The sequence below is a fragment of the Semicossyphus pulcher genome, unplaced genomic scaffold, assembly GCF_022749685.1.
Source record: "Semicossyphus pulcher isolate SPU_LCO1_2020_fin unplaced genomic scaffold, fSemPul1.0.p SCAF_16, whole genome shotgun sequence".
Lineage (NCBI taxonomy): Eukaryota > Metazoa > Chordata > Actinopteri > Labriformes > Labridae > Semicossyphus > Semicossyphus pulcher.
Genome location: NW_027211670.1, coordinates 24,133,077 through 24,150,792, shown reverse-complemented (window position 1 = coordinate 24,150,792; position 17,716 = coordinate 24,133,077). Strand labels below are relative to the sequence as shown.

General features: G+C 41.1%; 2 protein-coding genes across 2 annotated transcripts; one reads left to right on the top strand and one right to left on the bottom strand.

Annotated features, from left to right (window-relative positions):
- Positions 1–136: 136 nt before the first annotated feature.
- tubgcp2 (tubulin gamma complex component 2) lies at positions 137–6,671 on the bottom strand. Its single transcript, XM_069664243.1, has 18 exons — positions 6,617–6,671; positions 6,092–6,252; positions 5,534–5,662; positions 5,217–5,390; positions 4,935–5,094; positions 4,583–4,790; positions 4,301–4,500; positions 3,853–4,042; positions 3,632–3,777; positions 3,375–3,555; positions 2,932–3,112; positions 2,663–2,835; positions 2,431–2,559; positions 2,219–2,339; positions 1,990–2,133; positions 1,738–1,854; positions 1,401–1,564; positions 137–540 (listed from the first exon to the last, which is right to left on the bottom strand). The coding sequence occupies exons 2-18, from the start codon at positions 6,239–6,241 to the stop codon at positions 465–467; spliced, it is 2,643 nt and encodes an 880-aa protein (XP_069520344.1). The 5' UTR covers positions 6,242–6,252; positions 6,617–6,671; the 3' UTR covers positions 137–464.
- An 818-nt stretch (positions 6,672–7,489) lies between these two features.
- Positions 7,490–16,390, top strand: kctd2 (potassium channel tetramerization domain containing 2). Its single transcript, XM_069664244.1, has 6 exons — positions 7,490–8,154; positions 9,158–9,266; positions 9,352–9,443; positions 9,588–9,683; positions 9,951–10,076; positions 11,036–16,390. The coding sequence occupies exons 1-6, from the start codon at positions 7,783–7,785 to the stop codon at positions 11,063–11,065; spliced, it is 825 nt and encodes a 274-aa protein (XP_069520345.1). The 5' UTR covers positions 7,490–7,782; the 3' UTR covers positions 11,066–16,390.
- The last annotated feature ends 1,326 nt before the right edge of the window (positions 16,391–17,716 follow it).

Sequence of the window (17,716 nt, the reverse complement as noted above, 5' to 3'; positions counted from 1 at the left end):
TATTGGACTGTATCCGATACAATAAACGGAAATACGTCTTTTACTACACACTTTTAAGCTTGACAAATGTAATGATCATAAAAAGATCATTCTTTAAAAGGTTGTTAAAGTATTACCAAAAAGAAAACACGTAGTGAACAGTCAGTAAAGTCTTGTTTTAATGAATACAAACATACACGTTCTTGTACAGGTACAATAAGTTACCCATAAGGAGTGTCATGGCTAACACCTTCAGAGCATACTAGTTACACGTTTCTTAAAATGTACAATACAAAGCATTGAAATGATGCTGAAAACAGACTATATTTCTACATTTCATACAATCCATAATATATAATATACACACTGAAGCATCAGCTCTTTGAGTCAAGTGCTAGCGTCTGTTTGGTAATGACCTGGGCGGTTTGATGGATGGACAGACGTGAGGAACATTTTTATGTTGAGTGTCACAAACATTCAACATGCTACGCTGCTGCTTTCTGACTGCGCTCGATGGCCATCTTCTCCAGGCGTTCGGTGTAGAAGCCATTAAAATCCAGCCTGTGAAATCACAAGAGCAGAGTTAGAAAATCATTTTTTAAATATCAACATTATTTTTATCCAGATAAGGTCGGTTTATTTTGAATACCATAAAACTAACTGAAAACAGGCTGCCTTTTGTCAGGTCTAGTTTGAATAAATAATATACAGCAGCTCTGAGGCTCCATAAATACTACCGATGAAAATATGAGCGCTTGTACTTTTCTTTCAACATTAGATCGCAAGAGCATTTCCCCTCTTGCCTGATTGTGTTATATTACATTAGCCAGTATAATCTTTCAACACGTTGGCTGTCTGTGTCGTCAAAGCTTTTTATTCATGTTCTGGCCACCTGGTGGCAGCAGAACATGCTGAAAACCCAACATCTGACATAATGTCACCTTATAAGGTTGTTACTCTGAATATATTAGCAAACATTTTCCTGTTTGCACGACACAAACAAACATTGCAAGTCAAATTCTGGGAAATTTCTGTGTCTCTTTAGCTGTTACTCGACTATGTTCACCAGCTAGTTGCTAACTTATAGGCTGTTTGGTGCTGAGCTGACGTGGGTGATAAAAGACGAATTTGTGGACAAGAAACCAAACATTTCAACAGCTTCAAGATGCTAGAATGTTCTGTAAAGTAGAGGAAAACTGAGAGACCTCTCTCACGTCTCACAATTATTAGATCCATTGTCGAAAGAAAGAAATATTAGTGCAGCTTTCAAGGATCATCTGTGTTTTGCCATGTTGATTACTCTGTCTTCGAGGCAGCCATTGGATACTATTCTTTACAGCACAGCATGAGATTTGATGGAAAATAATTCATCATCGCATAAAAGAAGGTACAGACTTAACGTGTGTAACGTGAAGTTGTACCTGTAGATGATGCTGATCATGCTGTGCTCACAGTCGTTGGTGCTGTAGATGCTCAGCTTGTCCAGCAGGTCCAGCAGCAGCATGCTGAAGTTACTGTCAAACTTGCTGATGGTGGCTTCAAAGCCTGAGTCCGACTGCAGGGCGTCCACGTACTCTGCCAAAAACTGAAGCAGGGACACAAACATGTTCAGCACAAACGCTGCAGTATTTCGGATTTGATGCTACGTCTGTTTACATTCCTGAACATTAAAGAAGGAATCTGAACATTTCCTGCAGCACACAGTCTTCAAGTCTTAGTTTGTTTGGTAGTTGAAGGTCATGTTGATTTTAGAAATACCTTTGTGGTGAGCCTCTTCTTCTCTGCCTCGTCAGCGTGTTCGCTCTGAGAGGGAGGCCCGTCCATGGTCCCTTGCTCCAGAGAGAGACGCTCTAACCTCATGCTCTGAGTGAAACGCTGCAACAGTCAAGGGAAAAACATCTCAGCACAAATATTTGGTAGTGTTCTTGTTTGCAATGCCGTAATCTGGCCTTACTTTTACCACGTGTCTCTCTCTCACATAAAGTAAATTCTATCATCATGTCAACAAACCTGCATGCAGTTTGTGAACTTGACGCAGACAGCCATGAGTTTGGAGAAGATCCTGAGGAGCTCGGGGTTGGTCAGCATGCAGTCCTTCAGGCAGTTATCCAGGAAGCTGGTGTGATGGCAGAGCACGTCATCGATGTTTGACGCCTGGAGATGAAGAGGACGGGCGGTAAGTAGATCAATACAAAATATCTTATAGGTTTCATCACGAGTGACTGATCAGGGCACTCACTGTCTTCAGGTTGTTCTCCATGATGTGCCAGGTGGGCTCCATCACCTCGAACATCATGTAGTACTGGATGTTCTGCACAAAGTTGAGCATGCGCTGTCGGAGGGCGAACGCAGCAGCAAACCTGCGTACAGGTAGTTTGAACAGTTTGTGAGGACATTAAGCTGGCTGAGATTGTTCACCTACAGTACACTTAAAATTCTGCGTGGACTCACCATTTGGGAGAACGTAAGGAGTACTGCTTGAAGTCTTTGTTGCTGATCCACACGTTGCACAGCAGCCGCTCGACGTGTTTGCAGTAAAACATGTGTCTGAACAACATCTGGTACCTCGTCAGGGCTTTCCTGGAAAATTAAGCAGAAATATTTATATTATATTTATTCATTTTATAATTTTCACCTTCTCATTATATCTCTATTAATAAAACTCTTGGATGCAGAGCAGAACCTGTTGATGATGAGCGAGAGCGGCCATTTGACGATGTAGTCGAAGGAGAAGGCCTCCAGCCCACTGAGCGCCGCATCCGTCGGGTCTGCGTTGATGATGGCCTTCTCCTGTTTGGTCTCGATGGCGAGCACCCGCAGCAGCTGAGTGATGACGTCATGAGGCATCAAGTCAATCTGCGGGAAGAAGAGGAGGAAAAAAATTAGAGATAAGTAGACGTACTACTGTAAAGTTTACAGATGAGAGTCCACAACAGTCTTATTTCTGCTCACCTTGAGGTCGTCTTTGAACGGGTCCGTGTTGGCGGTGCTCATCCTCAGAGCCAGCTCAAGGAGCGCCTCTAGCCTGGGAGGAACGATGTCATCCACCGGCTTCTTCAGCTCCTCCTCCGTCAGGTCCATGAAGTGCACAAAGAAATCGCCTTTGTCCATCAAAAAGTAGTGCTTGATGGATCTGATGAAAACAACACAGGTCATTTCTGAATCAGTAAATCAAAACATAGAAGAGCTCTGAAAGAGTGAGTACTGAATTCAACTGTAACAACAAATTACAGAAAGCTGTTCTGTTTTTAATGTAGACTTTTAACTCGTCTCTTTAGCCAAGTTTTCCAGGATGTAAATAGTCCTTTGGTTGTATGAGAGCTTTAGAGTTAAGAAACTATCATTACAAACACATGAAGAAGCTTCATGCAAAGGTAAATGAAAAGAACACTTACCTCAGGCGGGAAACCAGCTCCTTCTCTTCCATGAGGAAGGCCAGCAGCACCTTGCTGGCGTAGTTGTAAGACTTCTCGATCTGCTCCACATATGCCCGCTCCTTCAGGGTGTACAGGACCTCCTTCGCATCAGGACACGTCACATCGCGGCCGCACTCCCGCACCACGTTCAGGTATTTCCCTGAGCAAAACAGAGATGAGAATAAAATCCTCCTTCTACAAAATGCTCTTACAAAAGTTTGTTGTTCTGTTTTTACCTGTGCTTAATATTTTGTCGGCCATTTTCTGTAGAAAGGAGGGGATCCGATGTTGTACGATGGTGTATCTCTGATCCCAGTACTTGTCGTTGTAGTCCTCCTGGATTTTCTCTTTCTGCAGCTCATGCTCCTCCACCATGAACTCACTGTCAGGATACAAGAGATTAAATCACGTTTAGCAGATGCAACGGAGGATTAAGTGTGTTTTGTTATTCTACTACCTGTACGGATCCTTGATGATGCCCCTGTAGATCCACTTCTCCAGGATTTCAAAGTAAGGGACGCTGGCTGCTTTGGTGAGGTAGAGACACAGCTCCTGAGCCTGGCTGTCTCCGGTGTAGTTGAAGGTTCGGTCATGAAGAAGACTCAGCGTGGACCCGCCCATACACTCTCCTTTGTCCACCGAGGATGCTGCAGAAATATTGGGGGAAAAGTTTGTTTAGAAGAATCATCTATCTCAATCTTTTTCTTTACAGTATTATGTCTTACTTTTATCTTTAATCTTGTATTATTTAGCTACAGTGGTGGAACTAATTTAACTTCTCTTTCTTGGATCAAACGCCCTCAAGTGGTTAAAATGAGAAGTTTCTGTTCACATGAAAAAGCTGCTTTTTTCAGGGACAACAGTGTGAATATGAACCAGGCTCATCCTCATGTTCAGACTCTCACCAATCGAGGCCAGGATCTCCATCGTCCTCATGGTGGGCTGGATGTAGAACCAGAGCTTCTGCAGGGACAGCAGACCCTGCCGCTGCAGGTGCTCCAGCTGAGTGACCAGGATCAGGTACTCCTTCATCAGAGTCCTCATCGCTGCCGTCAGCGCGTGGTTCACCTGGCCGTACTCAAAGGACGACTTCTCCTCGATGAAGCTGCAGCACAAACACAAAACCATCCAATCATTTGTCCTCCGTTATTAACATGTACATTCATTTTACATGTTTACAAACTCACCGTGTTATTGTGGAGTAATACGATGCTACAGGTAATATTCTGTTGACCAGCTCTTTGACAGACATGTCCAGCGTGGAGTCCACAATGAAGGAGCGGTTCTGCCTCCCCAGCACAGGCTGAGCTGTGATGTCTCGCCCGTCGACTCCCACCAGCACACACAGCAGATCCTCCACCAGAGCCTGTTCCTGAGCCGCCGGTGGCATCGTACCTGAGCGTGCAGGTAAAATTGTTACGAACACTACATCAGATTGAGTATATAATTCATGCATCCTTTTAATGTTGATGATCCAGTATTAAAGGAATGTACTGATCAAGTGTCTGGCAGCACAAATTAATTTCAAACTGGCTTTACCGACGGCCAGAGCTGGATCTCCTGGAGGAGTCGGGCTGGTGATGAAGTCTCCGAGGAGAGCAGGACGGTCGTACACCCAGTTAGGAAACACAGGATTTGGCTGGGTCGGGTTCTTTTTGTTGTGTTTGTCTCTCAGCATCTTCCGCGTGACTTCAGCAGGCTGCAAGCAAAACATCATGAAGAGAAGCCAATGAATTACAAACAGCATCAGGTACAGGGTGACATTTAATTTGCTTGCTATTCAGCAGTCAAGTTGACCCAGTGTGTGTAATAAATTCTCACCAGAGGAGCGTTGGAGCTGGCCGTCACGTTGCCGAGCTTCTTCCTCAGCTCATCCAGCTCCTGCATGGACATCTTGGTGCTGGTCTGAGGCAGCGTGTAACTGGTGGTTGTGGTTGTGGTTGAGGCTGAGGACTCTGACCTCTCTTTGGCATTCTGCTGCAGACACTGGAGCGTCTACGAACATATCATGACAAGAGCTCTGATTTAAAGTACTGTGAAAGAAATGTGTAACTACGAAGGCATTTTATCAAGCATAGGGTGCAAAATTCATTAATAAACAAAACAATACAATTAACTGCTTCTAAACTATGTATTACCTCTTTATCCTCACAGAGTTTGGAGAGCAGATAGACGAGAGGGTCCAGGTTTCGGACATTTTTGGATTTGAGCTCCTCATACTTCCTTAAGAAGTCCTCTGGGGTTTTAGAGAACTCTGCTAATTTGACCTGAAAATGATGAATTAACAGCAAATATCAAGAGAACATGTCAGTGATGATCCAAAATGGATGGAAAATAGGATTTAATTTAAGTCTGAACTGAACTTGCAACAGGTTTCCCACAAAACTAAATGTTTTTTATTGTTTTTCAAAAGTCTGAAGGTAAGTGTTTGGGCAGAAATAATGCTTATAATAACATCTCACAGATTAGATGTTTAAAGACAACGTATGCCAATACAATACAACTTTAACTCAGGTCTGAATGGAGCCCTGGTTTCTAGATGTTGCAGATGTAATCAAGATACAATTGTAACCACTGATGCCAGAAAAACATAAGATTTGAATTAATCCAGGACACCTCATCTATCTCAGGTCTCTATGGTCTGTTTAATTGCCTGTAAAGTTGTATAAAAGACTTCCTGACTGTGTCATGCCCACCTTGGCACTGTGAGCAGAGACTGTAGTGGTGACATAGGGGGTCCTGTGTTTCTGCAGTAGGTCTATGTAGCCCTCTGCTCCATCACCTCCTCGGACATGAAGCAGGCTGAGCAGCTCGTTCACATCGTGGTGGATCCTGAACTCGCTCATGGCTCATGCAGCTGCAAAGACAACACACTTTATTCAGGAGAAAGGAAGAGAATTAGCTTAGCAAGTTCACAGCTCATTTCAGCATCAGTGCAACTGACTTATACCGACAAAAATTACACGTAAAAAGTACATGCAATAATAAAGGCATCGTTTAGACAGACTATTTCAATAACTGAGCTGACGTTATTCAATGCTAGCTTGCTAACTAGCTAATAAACCAAAACCGTTTTAAATGAACGAGCAAGAAGGATAAGGATGCTAATTGCGTAGCTAGCTTATCCCGAATGAAACATTCCCTTAGCCTCACAGCTTCAATAGCGTAGCTCAGTGATCGTTATCCTTGTAACATGGCTAACACAAGGCTCAGCACTGTACCTGTCACTTGTGCCTTGTACAATACAACATCAAACACCAGCGCAGGTACCAAACGCGCCCAACACTGGTCAAATTCTTCTTCTTCTGTTACTGTAATCTACGCAGTAATGACGCCTTACTGCCCTCCACAGGTTGAATATGGCAGACAGACAGCTATACATTTTATAATACAGCCTAGTTGTACTATGTATAATTATAATGTATTTTTCAAAGAAGCCCCACATTTTTATTACAAAGACCTATATTTATTATTTTACCCAAAAACGTCACATTTTTGTATTACTCTTCAAAGTAAAAGAAAACAATCTATGATTCATTTGTATGCATTTTTGAGACATTACATTATATTTTCTATTTTATTATTCTATTTTATTCTATTGTTTAAGTTCTCATATATCCACTTTTTTTTTTTTTTACTCCTCATGGCCACCATACCCAGGCATGTATGAGTAATAAATGTATGTCAGATGTGTTTTTAATTATTTATCATTATCTTTTTCTTTTCTTTTTTTGCAAAATTATAATTTTAAACAACCTTTAAAAATAACTAAACTGCTCTGTAAATATATACGAATATAATTAAATATAAAAATGTTATTGGAGTATGGACCATGATTGCTTTTAAACTAGTTAATGTCACAAAATGAAGGTCAAACATCCCAGTGAATTAATCAAAACCAGAACAATTTTGAGTGCACTTTAAGTATAAAAATGCACTAGACTTTTACTTTGTAATTATAATTATAATTCATAATTTAACATTTGATCAACATTTTAATTTGATTTTAAAATATTTCAGAGTTGCTTTTATTTTGAAACTCAATGACATAGCGGAAGTAAACAGTAATCACGTTACAACCCGGAAGAATTGCCTTTCTCTGATTAACGTTTGAATAGACAAGAATGAGCAATTTATCTTGTGAAGAAACGATTAAACGCGATGCTGCAAACATCGTAAAGCCTTTAATAGTCATATTTGTGTCCTAATCTCTGGCGTTCGAGGCGGAGGCGGTCGAGTGTGAGCAGCAACGCCCTGATGCCAGCCACCCCGTCGAAGAAAAATATCCTCGCTCTGTTTACAAATCGACTGAGAGAAATTGTTTCCCCGCAGTGTATCGTTAGCTAATCGTGCGGTTGTGTGTGTATTTCAGACGAATAAAAAAAACATGGCTGAACTGCATGTTGTGGAACCGAGCGGCACTGGCACCATAGAGCAGCCCGAGCACCGCGACGTCCGCGGCTCTCTGCGCCTGGCTTCGCCCACTCTGATGGTTCCTCCGCGGGGCAGCCAGCTCAGTCCCGGCGGGGTGTCGAGCAGTAGCGGCGGCGGAGGCAGCGGCGGACGGTCGGTGTTCGGATTCCCGGTGAAGAGCAACCCGAGCTCCCCGTCCGAACCGGCGGACAAGCCGGGCTCACGCTGGGTTCGTCTGAACGTCGGTGGGACCTACTTCATCACGACCAAACAGACGCTGTGCAGGGACCCCAAATCGTTCCTGTTCCGACTGTGTCAGGAAGACCCGGACCTGGACTCTGACAAAGTGAGTACACAAAGTCACAGAAATGAACTCTATTTGATTTGTTTGGATTTTTAATCTCAGATGAGGTCCTCAAAATCAAGATAGAGGTATTTTTAGATCTCTAAATCCATAGTTTCCAACGATGAAGTGTTTTTTTTAGGGATTTCCTCCATTTATAGCTGGTTTCATGCTATTAGTTATAATATTTTCCAGTGTATAATCATGTAGCAACATGCAAATTTATTATATCATCAAGCTGATATTTTATGCAAACTGGCATGTAATAATGTCATTAGGGATGCACGATATTGGATTTTTACCGATATCCGATATGCTGATATTTTCCAACCCTTTTTGCCAATTACTGATTTCGATACCGATATATTAGGCACGTTTTTTTCCACCTCATTGCAGAGAAACTCAAGTCTTCCCTGTAGTGGAATAGATATCATGCCTACTCTTATTTTACTCTATTGTTATGTCCATTTATTGCTTTATTTAGTAAATTTTGTTAGCTTTAAGTCAATCCTTGCTAACATTATAAAAAGTACAGTTTTAGGTAATTTAACATCGACCTTCACTAAAAAGGAGGCTTTATTTTATAAGTCTGTTGTGTATCTATATATCTATTTTCATCAACTAACTCAAATGATCATAAGATGTTTCAGGATGTTGGTTCATCGCCGCCTCTGCTAAACAGTTTCTTAGAGGAATTTCTGCACTCTTCCATTTTCTGCAATTGTCCATTTTGCAACAGTGGGACTCATTTACTTTCCCTCAATCTGAGGCAGATAGACACATCTTTTTATAAACTCTGATGACAGTATAACCCCTTAATTTGGATATTGCTGTGTTACAACCTGCAGGACATTTTACAGCTGCATTGTTACAGAATTGGTCCACCAACTCAACTGAAACATATCTTTGGCACCCCTGTTATAACTTCTTGATGTTATCCGACTCTTCCATTTTATGCAAAGTGACTGTGATCTTACACATGTGAACCCTTCATGTGTTTATACAGGATGAGACAGGAGCCTACCTGATCGACAGAGACCCCACATACTTCGGCCCCATCCTGAATTACCTCCGACACGGAAAACTGATCATGGATAAAAATCTGGCTGAAGAAGGTAAAATATTTTGATCATGTTAAAGTCCTTTGTGTCAGTGACTTAAGACCAAACAGCGAACTCTAACGGTCCTTTTATGTGTCAGGTGTTCTTGAGGAAGCCGAGTTCTACAACATCGCGTCTCTGGTGAGGCTGGTTAAAGAGAGGATACGGGACAACGAGAACCGGACTTCTCAGGTACAGAGACAGACACAGGAGCAGAGGACTGAGAATAGAACTGGAGGATAAATCTGTTCACCAGACGTTCCTCTAGGACAACAAGAAAAAGCTTTTTATCTGTGTTTGTGCGGATTATTAATTCTGTTTTGTTTTGTCCCTCAGGGCCCTGTGAAGCACGTGTATCGAGTACTACAGTGCCAAGAGGAGGAACTCACACAGATGGTCTCAACCATGTCGGACGGTTGGAAGTTTGAGCAGGTGCAGAAAATGCAGCTTTTTTTCTCTCCCTCTCTTCATGTTTTAGTTTATGATTCAGCTGATTCAAAGCTGCTGTTTCAGGCTTCAGTTCAGTACAAGTTAAATAGATATTTAAGGCTGCTATTTTAGATCATTTTAATTTAGCAATAGAAGCTTAAAAGAGAAGAATAGGGTCAATTTTAGTTTGCCAAACTTATTTCAGGGAACTTTTGTACATCTTTTATTGAAGCAACCGTATAATTTCCTGTTTCTTCTTCCTGTCCACAGCTCATAAGCATCGGCTCTTCTTATAACTACGGAAACGAGGACCAGGCGGAGTTTCTATGTGTAGTTTCCCGGGAACTGAACAACTCCACCAACGGCATCGTCATTGAGCCCACTGAGAAGGCCAAGGTGAGACGATAAGGCTGCCGATGTTTTATTTTTGACGTAAATCCCACGAAAAGATCAAAACACAGAAAATAGGCCTGAAAGCTTTTTTTCTGCGTATTGAAAGCCGGATTTTATGACTTTAATCTTTGTCTTAATCCTTTGGGAGTCACTGAACTACAGAGCAAAATATGAATTAATCCGCAACTGGAAATAGTCCCTAAAAGTGGATTTTCTCTTGTTTTAGTAACGTTCAACAGAAACTACATTACCCATATGTTTGAACGCTGCGTCGCTTGCAGCAATTTAAGAGAAAAAACGATGCAATCAAACCCCTTTTTTTTCCACCTGTATAGAATTTAATTAGGACAGATTGTAATTTAAAGGACCAGTTTGCTGATTTTCAACCTCAGTCCTATCATGCTATCATGGGGAGCTAATCCCATTATGGTATTAAAAAGAAAAGCAATTTCTCTCTGTGCCATTGGAGGACGCTATCCGCTTCTCCAATGGGCCCTGGAAAACCTCCGCCAGACTACATAAAACGCATCATCTGGTGGAGGCCAGGGAGCTCGCTAAACTACACTTCCTCAATCTAGGACGCCCGCCTCTGATGTCATGTCTCGTTCAAAATCGTTTGAAATGTAGACTGCAGACCTGAAGATTTTTTAGACGATCCACTGGTTCTGTCCCGCTCTGAGCCTTCGCCTACAGTAAAAACGGTAGAATTTAACTCCAGCATCTCTCGCTGGGCTGTTCCCTTCAGAGGGAGGGGCGCAATGCACGCTGGGTGTTGTAGGAATGTAGAATGGGCGAAACCACGAGCTGTTTGTACAACTTTCTCCGCAGCTATGGCGCCAATTTCAAATATGATTGCTTCTATTGTTTACAGAGAACAGCAGCTTTGACTGACAGTGGGAGAATCGCTCCTTTAAAGAATTTCTGTGTTTTTACCTGACATACTTTTCGTTTCCTTCCCACAGATCCTTCAAGAGCGAGGCTCTCGGATGTAAAGAGACCCCAATCCTGAGCTTAAACACACTTAATTAACCCCACCAAAACAGTAACAGGAACATTGTCTCCAGTTTTCATCAACATCCATGAGTTTACCCTCCTCTACCTTTCTACCATCATCCTGGATCAACATCATCGACCTCCTTCCCTCCTCCTCTGGTGTGCCTTTCCACAGCGGGGGCTCCCTGATGCTCCCTCTTCCTCCTCCTCCTCTCCTCCAGTGCTGCAGCTCGACCCTGACTTCTCATTCGTTCTCCTCCATCGCAGGCTGTGGGACGTTCAGGGGGAGTTTAAAAAGGAATTTTGATGGTCAGTGTCAAGATGGTGCAGGATACGGTGCTGATTGTAGCCCCTTATTATTATTATTATTATTATTATTATTATCAATGGATGGATTTACAGACCTACAATCGATCATCTTCATCGTTATCATCACCGCTTTTAACAGACAGGATACTTCCTCTTGGCTCTGTCGACTCAGCAGAAATCTCCTCAGGACTCTCACAGGACATAAAGGAATGAACACAACTCAACTGACTGAGCCTCTCTCTTCACGAGGGGAGCACTGACGCCTCCCTCTCTGCACTCCCAGAATCCTCGGCTGAGGTCTGAGGCAAATCGCCGCAAACAAACCGGGCGAGGAGCAGAATCTGACCGCTGTGTTTGAGCCAGCCGGGTGCAGCGTTTCCTCCGCTCGCTGAGTCTTTAAAAACGAGTGACAAACATCTGCAGGACGCCGGTCTCGGTTTGGCACTTCCTGTTTCTGGGGCTCGTCCTGGTCTCTCCTCCCAGGAAGAAAAAAAATTGGGATATTTCTGCTCAAAAGAAACTCAAAAAGACTTCACCTGTGTACAATTTGTCAAGGCATGTGAGGAATCTATATAAATCTATATAGGCTACATGATGAAATTATATGAAAAATTGAATGCAAATGGTGTAATTATTGATTTCTGTATCATAGTTGTCATATATTTACATATTCTGGTGGGTGAGTCTATTTAAAGGACAGAGAAAATATCATATTTTTCAGTTTATCGAAGGTTTCCCGCCCTGTATCACGGATGTGAGTTTGTGTTTGCAGTGCCTCTCTGCTTTCTGTCCATGACTGAAATATCACGGCTGCACGTTTTCTTTCGTGTTCCTAAAAAAACAGATAACACGGATGTGTTTTCTTGTGATATCCGACTTTGATCTCTTGCATATCTTAAAATTGTAATTAGGGATGAGGAAACGTGGCGTGGCCGGGATGAGACTGTGGCCAGTTTGAATGCTGCCTCAAAAATCATAATCACCCCTCTTTCTCTTCATGCTGCTCTCACGTCATTCTGCTTCTGCTTTTGTTGCCACTCCTGAACTAAAAACCCAAGTAACTGTGTTTTGTTTCATTGTGCAGCACTTGTAGCATCTGTGGCGCAAAGCAGAATTGTACTCCTCACGCTTAAAGCCGCGAGATCCCTGAGATTACGTTATCATAGATACTTACGTTATGTTGATCTGCCAGACAGGAAGTGATGCTTTTATTTTGTTATGTGGCTTTTTTCTCTGGAAATATCCTAAACATTAAGTTGCTTTGTGATAAGAGCTGCTTTCAAGACCTGTAACAACACTGGAAATGCTGAGTTTATAGTGAAAGTTAATGATTGTCAGGCTGATTCTTTATTAGTGATATGCAAAAGAATTTACTGACTTATAGGGAAGTAAAACTGAATTGACTCCGACTTAAAATGTGCATTTACCAAAACCGTAAGGCTGCAAGTAACCAGATTTGAAATGATCGCTCTGTTAGTTGATTGATGGATAAATAATCTGCAACTCTCTTTGACTTTCTTTGAAGTGTTTGTAGATCTCATAAAGAGAAAAAGATTTTAGAAGATATTTCTCTAGGTTCTAAGAAAGTGTGACATTTTTTTAAATATTCAGATGTTTTATCGACAACCTGAAGATGCTTCTTTAAAAATAATTAACCAAATTTCATAAAAATGAGGGAAAATCGGCCAAATGCAAGTTCTTAGGTCGCACAGTGATGCCTTTAAGTTGCTTCTTTTCTCACACTAACAAACAAAGAAGCAAATTTCAAATCAAAAATCTTATAAAACAGAAAAACAGCCTTTGTGAGGTTTGTTTGAGCAGTCTCACCGCTCTACAAACCATCGATACAGTTATGACTATATTGTTGTCACAGGTGTTAATGCAGCCTTATCTTATGGGCAACTTAATGCAAAGTTTGAGCCGTGTTTTCACATATCAGATGGAGACTCGAAACATTTCATTGTTGCCCGTCGTGCAGACTGAACCCACGTTTTAGTCCCTTAAAGCTAATCTGTCTTTGATAACCATCCTTTGTATAAAGTTACGTTATATCAAGCATGAACAAAAAGAATGCCAGAAAAAAACTGTACCTTTGCTGTCGTCATGCTCCCTGACCGGTCGAGTCGGGCCTCAGAGCTCAAACTTTGATGTGACTTCTTCTTCTTTGTTGTTTTTTTGTTGTTTTCCTCTTGACTGTGTTTTGTGCAGTTTTACTCTGCTAATCTGATTCTGCTAAAAACGCCCAAACGTCTCATCGAGGAGCACTTTTTTTGTTGTTCTCCGGGCCTTTGCGAAGCACCTTGGGTGTCGTTTCCCTTCGTCTGTGTCCAGTGTTGTGCCTTTGACCTGTGTTGTGCACAGTTGTTCTCCCCTCTTATCATAAGGTGCCTCTCATACCTTAAAAAAGCCAGGAGGCACCTACCTGAGGTATAATGTTTAATGCGGTCTTTAGCTTGATTTATATCGTTCGTGTTTCAGTGAGAGGCAAGCCGACGAACCCATCGCCCCCTGCTTCTTTTCAAGTTTATTATGCGTACTGAAAACTGAAAATCAGCTGCTTCTTTGTGCCATTGCTTTTGAGCTAAATCAACCCTCAACTCAAATCTGTGTCTGAATCCGCTGTAAACACTGTTTGTTGTTGGACTTGTGTTTTCAGCGCCACCAAATGGGAGGAAAGCAGGAAGACCAGTCGAAGCAGGTTTCTCTCATCTGCTTGTATCTTAGTAAAACTCCAGCAGTGCACTTTCTAACAGAAACCAGTTTAACTTTCTGTCATTTGGCCTCTCCTTTTTCTTGAGTCGCATGCTGAAGCAATCCCTAATGATTAAACTTTTAATGTGTGATTAACCTTTGAAGCACTTATTATACCTGTCACCTTTGTGAACCCAGTTTGATCTTAACCTTAATTGTTCAGGTCAGTGGTTCCCAAACCGAGGCCGAGTCGGGACCCCGGAGGTGGTTCTGCTAAAGTCTGCTTTTTTATTTTAGTCTTCCATCTAATATTTGCTTTATATTAGGCTTGCTATGCTAGCAGCACGGCTGCAGGGATGGTTATGTACAGACATTCATTGTCCCTTCAGGATGAACCCCACTGACTTAGTGACCTTTCATAAAGTGCATCATAAATACTTTGGTTAATGACTAAATACCTGCTAACGAATGACATTTAGCTTCAGCTGTGCTTTGTGTTTAGAGCTAAGTAGCAAACGTTAGCATTCGCTCAAGCTAAATTAAGATGGTGAACATGGTAAACATTGTGCCGGGAAACGTCAGCATGTAAACATTGTTGTTGCTAGCATGTTAGCTTATGGACTTTGGCTTGCTAACATGCTAAACTAAGATGGTAAACGTTTGCTTGCTTGTAGCATTGTTATTTTATGAAAATGTTAGCATATTGATGTTAGCATTAAGCTCAAAGTACTCTTGGCTTGCCTCAAAGAGCTGCTTGCTCAGCTGTAGACTCTTTGTCACGCTGTTAGCAACTTTTTCTTGGGTGCAATGTTTAAGAAATATATAAGCAGTTATTAATCACCATAAAATTCTGATATTCATGGTCCCCAATTTTGGGTCAACAATTTTAATTGTTTGGTTTGCAAATCACAACCTAAGTTGTACCTTTTATCTTTTGTAACTAGCAAAAAATGGCATGCTAACATGTTAAACTATGATGGAGAACATGGCAAACATTGCTCCTGCTAAACATCATGTCAGTATTGATATTTCGAGCATGTTAGCGACATGTATTTGCCTGTTGATGTTAACATTAAGCTTAAAGCACCGCTGTCTAGCTGTTAACTCTTTTGTTTTGGCTATGCTAGTAGCGAGGTGACTTCGGTTACAACAATGTAAAACACTTGTTTGAATCATTATTAAGTCCAGTCTGAAATATGTCACCTACTGTCACATGCAAGAACATTTAAGGTCCCTAATCCGCTGACTTTTTTGATCCTCAGAGTAAAGTTGTCCATCACTTTATTTATTGATTGGATACACGCAAAACTAGCAGCTAGCGTGGCTCTGACCCTTCTTGTTAATCACCACATAGTTTTACTTCTTGAGGAGTCATAAAATTGTACAAAGTGTTTGCTTGAACTGACATAAAACCTCTGACACGGGATCCCTCCTACGTCTGGGAACCGCTGACCTCGTCTAACTTTGCAGTGTGATGATATAAACGTTTGAATCAAGCACCCGTTTTTTAAAACAAACTAAAAATGAGTTTCTACTTTCACATGCACTAGTTAAGTCTACAAATAATGTGCAATCTAAACAAATCTGCAAAAAAATATATATATCTGTTGTTTGGGCACGTGAACACATGAGAGCATGCTTTGTTCTAGAGATTACGATGTTGTGTACTGGATTTTGTCTGACCTCCGTGTTGGTGCAAAGTGTCTGTGATGCATGGTGGGGGGAGCAGAGGGAAGGCATGGCTCTGTGGTTCGTAGGTGTAGATTTAATGTGTGGAACAGCTGGTCGACATATTCTCTACCCACTCTGTCTGTTTCTTTGTTGTTTTGTATCGTTGTCATTTAACAGAAGATAAAGAATAGCTAGCTTTGAACGCTAATTAACCAATCAGGCTGCAGACCCCCCCTGCCTCCCCGCCCCCTCTAACCTTCATTTATATAACATGTACCCGCAGGAAAACTCACAAAAGAACGATTTTTTAATACATGAATCATTTTGCCAGTTACTCTGTAAACACCTGCATGCGTTTGTGGACATGCACACTTGTACACTCATTTAGACGTATTGATAATGTCACATATTAACGGTTACTTTGTGTTCATTTATCAACAGTATTGATGTCAAATGTGAATATTGTCAAACGGAGACTGTGGAGAAACGTTCAGAAGCTGACAAAAACATTTTGTCTGATTGTTTGTTTCACTTTTATTTATTTTATATTTTTTGAATTTTGTCTACCAAATGTCGTTTCTTTACATGTAACAATTTTAACAAAACCCTGTCTGGTTTTTAATCATAAAATGTGTCTGTGTTTTAAGATGCGGCTCCCCGGCTGGTTTTTGCTTCAGTGACTTGAAAAACTCACTTGACAAACTGAACTAATCAGAACATAAAGAAAGATACAGGAAGTTTTAACAAAAGTCCCCTTTAAACTACATTTTAAGGATAAAGTTATAATACTTAAATCAGAAGAAACTTACCAGCAAAACCTGTGCAAATTATACCACAACTATATGGCTAATAGGGATGATTACGGCTGTAGCCTCCTGAGACCCGAGCTTTTGTTTGGTATGCATTTTTAATTCCTCCTCCCTTTTGGGGATTAATTGGACCTAATAAGTATAAAACCTATAAACTGTCTTTGTGTTACATTGAAAAAGTCCCAATGTCCTCATGTGAGTACCTTGTCGTAACGGTGTTGTAGCTTGTTGCTTTTGATAAAATTAGTCAAATTTGTCGGCCCTATCAAGCTACAACTCTTCATACGCATTAAATAAACAGGTTTCAATCATAAAATCTGAAGAGGTTTTGTACCTGGTTGAGTTTTCTGTAGAGACCGACTGTGACACATTTTGGTCAGGATCACGGCCATCTTGAATGTACACTGATCAGTGTAATTTGCTTTTGTGATCACAGGGTGGTGGACAACGTGTCCATGAACGAGACCAACGGGTCTAAGTTTCGCAGAATTAAATATTATGGTGCTGCAAAGCCAAAATGTAATGTATGAGGACGCAGGGTCTCAGGAGGTCAAAATATAAACTAAAGAACATGCGAATGTAACATGTGACACACAATTGTTGTTATTTTACACATGATGAAATCCCAGAAGATAACAGCATATGTTTTTTTAATAAAATATATTATTTTACATTACTGTCTTTACAGGTACGTATTAAGTAATATCTAAAAAAAACAACATCAGCAAGTAAAAGAAGAAAAGCCTGCACACTCAATGCCAGAAAAAGTTTAAAAGGCTCGTTGGATCCTGTGCGGCCATAAAGCAGCAAATTCTTAACAAATCAGTTATGAACACAGCATAAAATAATTAACATAATATGTGATAAATGTGTATTATATTTACAATACACGGTCTGCAAGTACCACACCTGTACATCACTGCAGCAAGGTGAGATGTTGAACCACTGGAGGTCAGCAGAAACAAGATTTCCTTCAGGTGTAAAGTTACTCTTTAATCAAAACACAGGGAGGACAAGTCCTGCATTCAGAATATTACTCAAGGAAAAGATCATTAACATAAATATCAGAAAACACCACAACTTCCCAGTTTGGGATCAATAAAGTACATCTATCTATCTATCTATATATCTATCTAAAACTACAAAATAGTATCAAAATAAAAGGCTCCA